The 6,462-nt window shown below is 35.6% G+C and overlaps 2 protein-coding genes and 1 long non-coding RNA gene across 4 annotated transcripts in view; 2 read left to right on the top strand and 1 right to left on the bottom strand.

Moving 5' to 3' along the window:
• The window catches only part of LOC111485449 (aluminum-activated malate transporter 2-like), a 10,106-nt gene extending 6,460 nt beyond the window's left edge, over positions 1-3,646 (top strand). Inside the window, exon 6 of the mRNA XM_023132334.1 lies at positions 3,197-3,646. Within this exon, the coding sequence (XP_022988102.1) occupies positions 3,197-3,646 (450 nt within the window). The remainder of the gene's footprint in view (positions 1-3,196) is intronic.
• Positions 1-5,233, bottom strand: part of LOC111485547 — a 27,056-nt gene extending 21,823 nt beyond the window's left edge. Inside the window, exon 1 of the long non-coding RNA XR_002718683.1 lies at positions 5,162-5,233. This is a non-coding gene — a long non-coding RNA (uncharacterized LOC111485547). The remainder of the gene's footprint in view (positions 1-5,161) is intronic.
• LOC111485500 (photosystem I chlorophyll a/b-binding protein 3-1, chloroplastic-like) lies at positions 5,129-6,462 on the top strand. 2 transcript variants are annotated; one of them, XM_023132415.1, is made up of 4 exons: positions 5,129-5,346; positions 5,578-5,639; positions 5,729-6,355; positions 6,396-6,462. In XM_023132415.1, exons 1-3 carry the CDS (start codon positions 5,203-5,205, stop codon positions 6,342-6,344), a joined length of 822 nt encoding a protein of 273 aa, XP_022988183.1. In that variant the 5' UTR covers positions 5,129-5,202; the 3' UTR covers positions 6,345-6,355; positions 6,396-6,462. The 2 variants fall into 2 exon arrangements, with proteins under 2 accessions (XP_022988183.1, XP_022988182.1); XM_023132414.1 differs by having other exon boundaries at positions 5,729-6,462.

The raw sequence follows: 6,462 nt of genomic DNA, 5'->3' as shown, positions 1-6,462 counted from the left end.
ATTTAGCAAAGACTTATTTTCAATAATTGAAGTCTTATATTTCTTTTTAAGCACAACATACTTTGAACTAAGTTTTTCTAAATCAATTGTCATCTCATCAACAAGTTTAAATAATTCATGATAAGAAAGAGATTCAAGAGTTACCTCATCTTCTTGTTCATCTTCTTGTTCATCCTCTTTGTCACTATGAGCCATGAAGCAAAAATTTGCAACTTCTTTATCACTTCCACTTGCACTTTCATCACTATCATCCCAAGTAGCCTTCATTGCTTTCTTCTTGGATTTCTTAGATGATTTGAGGAGAGGACAATCCGTTCTTATATGACCCGGCTTTTTACATTCATAACATATTACCTCATCGTTTTTGCTCTTTTCACCTTTTGACTCTTTTTGATTTGTGAAATGTTTTTTTAATTGTTTCTTCCTTTTAATAAAATTTTTATACTTACGTGTGAAGTAGGCGACATCATCTTCATCAAGGACGTCCTCATCTTCAGAGTCAACTTTGATGGATTTTAGGGCTATACTTTTCTTCTTTTTGGATTCTTCTTCCATGTGCCCGTTCATGGTAATCTCATGTGTCATGAGAGAACCAATGAGTTCATCCAAAGGAAGCTTTGTGAGATCCTTTGCTTCTTGAATCGCCGTCACTTTTGCCTCCCAACTTTTAGGCAGAGACCTAAGAATTTTTCTTACATTTTCGGAGGTAGAATATACTTTTCCAAGATTTTTCAAAGCATTTAAAATATTAGTAAATCTAGTAAACATATCACCAATAGGTTCATTTTCCTCCATTTTAAATAGTTCATAATTATGAACTAACATGCTAATTTTTGTTTCTTTAACTTGATTGGTTCCCTCATGAGTTACTTCAAGAGTTTTCCAAATTTCATATGCCGAAGAACACATACATACTCTATTAAATTCATCATTACTTAAGGCACAATACAGACAATTGATAGCACTAGCATTCAAAGAACATTTTTTCATATCATGCTCATCAAATTCATTTTCTAATTTAGGCACCTCAATATTATTAACAATTTTTATTGGAATGTAAGGACCATTACTAACATTTAACCACAATTGATAATCAACGGATTGCAAATAAATTTTCATCCTAGCTTTCCAACATGTATAATTTGTTCCATCAAAATAAGGTGGCCTAGAAGTTGATTGTCCTTCACTAAAACCATTTTTAACACGTAGGTTTGCCATAAGCTCGAACAATAAAGTTTAGATAAAAAATCTATAGGAGCAACCTGCTCTGATACCAATTGTTGGATCGGTATGGCAACCCTAGAGGGGGGGTGAATAGGGTTTTAACGATAAAAGTGTTTAAACTTGATTAATTTTTCTAATGATAAAACTTTTTACAAATAAGTAGAAGATGATAATTACTAAAACAAAATAATTCAAGTCAAAACAATAATCAAGTAGAACATGCAATAAACATAATAATAATCTTGAAATTAAATAGGAAAGAGTTAGAGAAAATGACACCGTAGTTTTATAGTGGTTCGGTCAAACTCGACCTACTCCACTCCCCAAGCGCCTCTTGGGAATTTGAATAAAGAACTTTTCCGACTCTTTCCACGGATCAGAGCCAAACCGGTACACCGCTCTTTTTACGAGTTCAAGAGCAAACTCAATCCTTTCAACGACGCAGGATCAAACCGATACAAGTATTTGAGTTTGATAATAACACACCACAACTCTCTCAAAGAGTAGATTTACAATTTGGGATACTGACAACTATTTCCTCACAATATAATAATAATCCCTCTCAAGAATAAGATGAAAAGAAATAAACTTGTAAGCTTGGAGAGAGCAATAAACAATGGAGACTTTGAACAAATGAGGATTGAAGAATGTATGTAAGTTGTATCTTTTAAAAATGTGGGGAAGATGAGTTTATATAGAGGAGAAAAGTGGCAAAATGTAGGATTGAATATTGACCATTGGATTGTGTTAGGAATAATGGAAGGTGGAGATTAAAAGTAATTAAGTAAGAAAATTTTCTAAATTCATTTATTTCAAAATTTTAATATAATAGTAATATAATATAATAATAATAAAAAGTTATGTGAGTAACGGTAAAATGTAATTCAAAATTTATTATAAATATAATAATATAATAATAATAAAAATGATGTGAGTAACTACCAAAATTTTAAAATATAATAATATAATAATATAATATAGTAATAATAAAATTCGATGTGAGTAACGGTTATATTCAAATTTATATTTGTAAAAATAATTTTATTTAGAAATGTAATAATAAGAAAAACTCCACCATGTGTTACTCTTCCAATATTATAAATGTCATACTTTGATATATTTTGATTTGTTCATCATTTTGATTTTGTTGCCACATCATCACGTCGGGTATGTTGTCTCGACTCTAATTTCTTCGTTTTAGCTCTGATTTGAGTAATTGAAAAGTTGTTGTAATCGTTATTCCCGACCTTATACTGTGGACAGTTCAAAAAACTGAAAATAGTTAATAATTAAAAGTAGGTTTGTTATCATCAAAACATCAATAATTAATTCATTGAAATTAATTAATGTGAGATCAAGGGCCAATAAGCCAACACCCTTCGGGGTTCAACCTCCTCGCTGACACATCTCCCAATGTCTGGTTCTAATACCGTTTGTAAGGATTCAAGTCTACCACTAGCAGATATTGTCATCTTTGAGCTTTCCCTTTCGGGATTTCCCTCAAGGTTTTTAAAACGTTTCTTCTAGGGAGAGGTTTCTACACCCTTATAAAGGGTGCTTCATTCTCCTCCTCAACCGATGTGGGATCTCACAAATCTACCTCTTTTAGGGACCCAGCATCCTTGTTGGCACACCACCTTGTGTTCACCCCCTTTCGGGACTCAACCTCCTCGTTGGCATACTGCCCGGTGTCTGGCTCTGATACTATTTGTAATGATCCAAACCCACCGCTTGGCAAATATTGTTCTCTTTGGATTTTCTCTTTCGGGATTTCCCTCAAGGTTTTTAAAACGCGTATGCTAGGGAGAGGTTTCCACTTCGTTCTTTCTCCCCAACCGATGTGGGATCTCCCAGGAAAGAACGAGAAAACTAATACCATTTTAGAAGATTAACAACTAAATAATTATTTATCAAACGGGTCTTATTAATAAACGATAAAAACCCTATTCTCATAATCTTTTCTTTGATGCAGATGCCATCCCAACAAATCCATGGTCCATTTCAAGAGGAATGTATGAAGATTTGTAGTGAATTAAGTAATGGATTAAGAGAATTAGCAATGGGATTAAGGAAAATGGTTCCACCACTAACAGCCAAAGCCCACATAGAGAAAGCAAAGATTGCAGCTGAGAATCTCAAGTCCCATTTGGAAGAATGGAGATTTGAAGAAATGAATAATAACAAAAATGCTTTGGAGATTGTTCATGTTGCTTCTTTGTCGCCACTTCTACTTGACACCATTTGCTGCATAGTAAAGATTGCGGATTCAGTCCAAAAGTTGGCTTCAATTGCAGGCTTCAAGGCTGTGGAAGTGCCATCTAGTGTAGCACCAGAGCAAGACCAGGGTTCAATGCAGCCATGCCATGGAGCTGTTCTTGTAGCTCATCAAGTCATTATGATCGATAAAGGAGCTCCTTGTTAATGCTTTGGAAACATTCTCAAAGCCATAAGAGGATTTATACATTTTGTTTCCTTAAAGAGAGCATATATATATCTTTGTTTAAAGTGGATGAATTATGTCCAACTTTTTTCGCATCTTAATCGTGATAATATGACATCGATTGATATGAAGCAAGGCATCAGTCATACAAGAGGTTGCAATGTTGCAATTCATGTTACATTGCAGAAGAATCAAACTTCATTTATTTTTGGATTGCTACAAATTTTGAGTGGATGGTAATTTAGAGTTATGGTATTTCTTGAATGTATTTTAAGACTTATTTATAGTGGCTAATTATGGTTATAAAGTATGAAAGCTACAACTCTTGGAATGACTAGCGGAAGTTAAGGGTTTTCATTTTGAGACTATATAAAGACATGTATGTTATTTTTGTAAAATAAACTTGGAAAATGTAGTAAAATGAGCATTTATGCTTTCCTTTAGGTAATGACTAAGTTTCTTTGTAATTTTATGTAGTTTAGATTGCTTGTAGAATCATTCAAGCTTGAGATGATCAATCTTGCTTGTGGAGTGATTCGAATCTTGAACAAGTGTTCTTGTCCTAGGATATTCGTTCAATAAGGTAATCAGACTCTTATTTCCTTTGTAGTGATTTTTTATTATCAGAGTTTTTCCTAGGGTTGATTTCTTATCCTTTGGTATCAAAATTTCCCTTAGGTTGATTTCATATCATTTGGTATAGATAAAAGTCTTATACGTGTCTTTGCCTAGGGTTCATTTGGGAATGATTTACCAAGATCAAAAGCAATTATGCTCGAATTCTAATTGTTTAAACAATTTATTTACGTGTCAAATCACTTACCTACTGTTACCTCGTGCATGCGATGACATGGAGATTCAAATGTCAATGAATTCGTTTTTCTTCCTTTTTTTGTGTTCTGTTATATGTAGAGTGGAGATTCAAACATTTGACTTTCTAGTCGATGATACGTACTTTAGGTCAACAATATGAAAAGTAAGGACGTTTGAACATATAACTTATTAATCAAGGTTATATATACGTATGGATCGTGGACATTTTTAACTCTATCAATTTTCTAAGATTAATCAAATTGGGCAAAGTTTTTCTTCGACGATGGTCATATAAGGATCCGATTATATCCTAAAATCGAAACTTCAATAGTACATGTAATCATGTGAAAGTATGCGTATATATGAGGTCAACAATTATAGGATGAGAGTTTGAACCATCAACTTTTAAAATAAAAACCGATCATAGCAATCTCAAACTAAGCGTTAGATCATCGGTATTACATAAAATAGGTGCCACGTGCCAAGTGAAAACAAGTAGAGAAGTGGATGACAAAGATAGCTTGAGGTCCACGTGGACAGTTGCAGTTGGACTCATAGATGCCAACCAAATCCAAAAACCTAGGACACCTCGAATCTCAACCAGAATTTGGATTCTAAAATCTGTGTCTCATCTCATTCTTTCCCATTTCCATTTTATCATTCCTATTCTTCCTCTCACATCACTCCCCACCAACCCCTTCTCCCCTTCCCTCTCAAACAAAGCCATGGCCACTCGGGCACTTGTTTCATCTTCCTTAACCTCCTCGGGGGGCGCCGCCAGACAAAGATTTGGTGCCAAACCCTGTCTTGGATCCTCCACAAAACAAGCTTCTTTTGTTGTTAGAGCTGAAGCCACTCCTCCCGTTAAGGTTATTCTCGCCCCTTTTTAATCGATGTTCGTAATCGTTTGTTGAACGTTGCTCTAGTTTTCGAGCTCCGAGAGTGTTACAATTATGTGTAAAACCCTAAATTTACTGTAACGACTTAATCTTTTGACTTTAGCTCTCGAATTTGAATGTAGCTCAATTGAGAGACATCTGTGACCTTCTCTCGAGTAAAATAGTATTGACCGTGAGATTTAATATTATGTTATTATGCAGCAAGGAGCCAACCGAGCATTATGGTTTGCTTCAAAACAAAGTCTTTCTTACTTGGATGGAAGGTATATATATATCTTCAATCAAAAAGCCGATGTAAGAAACGAGAATGTTATCAAACAGATCTAAAATAAAGCTTTGATTTGAATGACAGTCTCCCAGGCGATTACGGGTTCGACCCACTAGGGCTATCGGACCCTGAAGGCACGGGAGGGTTCATCGAGCCGAGATGGTTGGCATACGGGGAGGTAATCAACGGGCGGTTCGCAATGTTGGGAGTAGTAGGAGCCATAGCCCCAGAGATATTAGGGTCACTAGGGCTAATCCCACCAGAAACAGCCCTCCCATGGTTCAAAACTGGGGTGATCCCACCAGCAGGGACCTACAACTATTGGGCAGACCCCTACACACTATTTGTACTTGAAATGGCTCTAATGGGGTTCGCTGAACATAGAAGATTTCAAGATTGGGCTAAGCCAGGGTCCATGGGGAAGCAGTACTTCTTGGGTCTAGAGAGGTTCTTGGGTGGGTCAGGGGACCCAGCTTACCCAGGTGGGCCCTTGTTCAACCCTCTAGGGTTTGGTAAAGATGAGAAGTCAATGAACGATTTGAAGCTAAAAGAAGTGAAAAATGGAAGGCTTGCAATGTTGGCCATATTGGGTTTCTTTATTCAAGGACTCGTCACTGGCGTTGGCCCTTACCAAAACCTTTTGGACCATTTGTCTGACCCTCTTAACAATAACCTCTTGACAAGCCTTAAATTTCACTAGATTTGTAATGGGTCTCAAATCGTTACGTTTTTTTCTTGAACAATCACTTATATATTCGTCGATGCTTCTTGTTTTGTTAGTAGATAATGAACTAATCATTGAAAAGTACTTGTACGAA

Source organism: Cucurbita maxima, unplaced genomic scaffold (genome assembly GCF_002738345.1).
Source record: "Cucurbita maxima cultivar Rimu unplaced genomic scaffold, Cmax_1.0 Cma_Scf00010, whole genome shotgun sequence".
In the NCBI taxonomy this organism is placed as follows: Eukaryota; Viridiplantae; Streptophyta; class Magnoliopsida; order Cucurbitales; family Cucurbitaceae; genus Cucurbita; species Cucurbita maxima.
The sequence above is the reverse complement of the archived record's forward strand: the minus strand, read 5'-3'. Positions and strand labels throughout refer to the sequence as shown.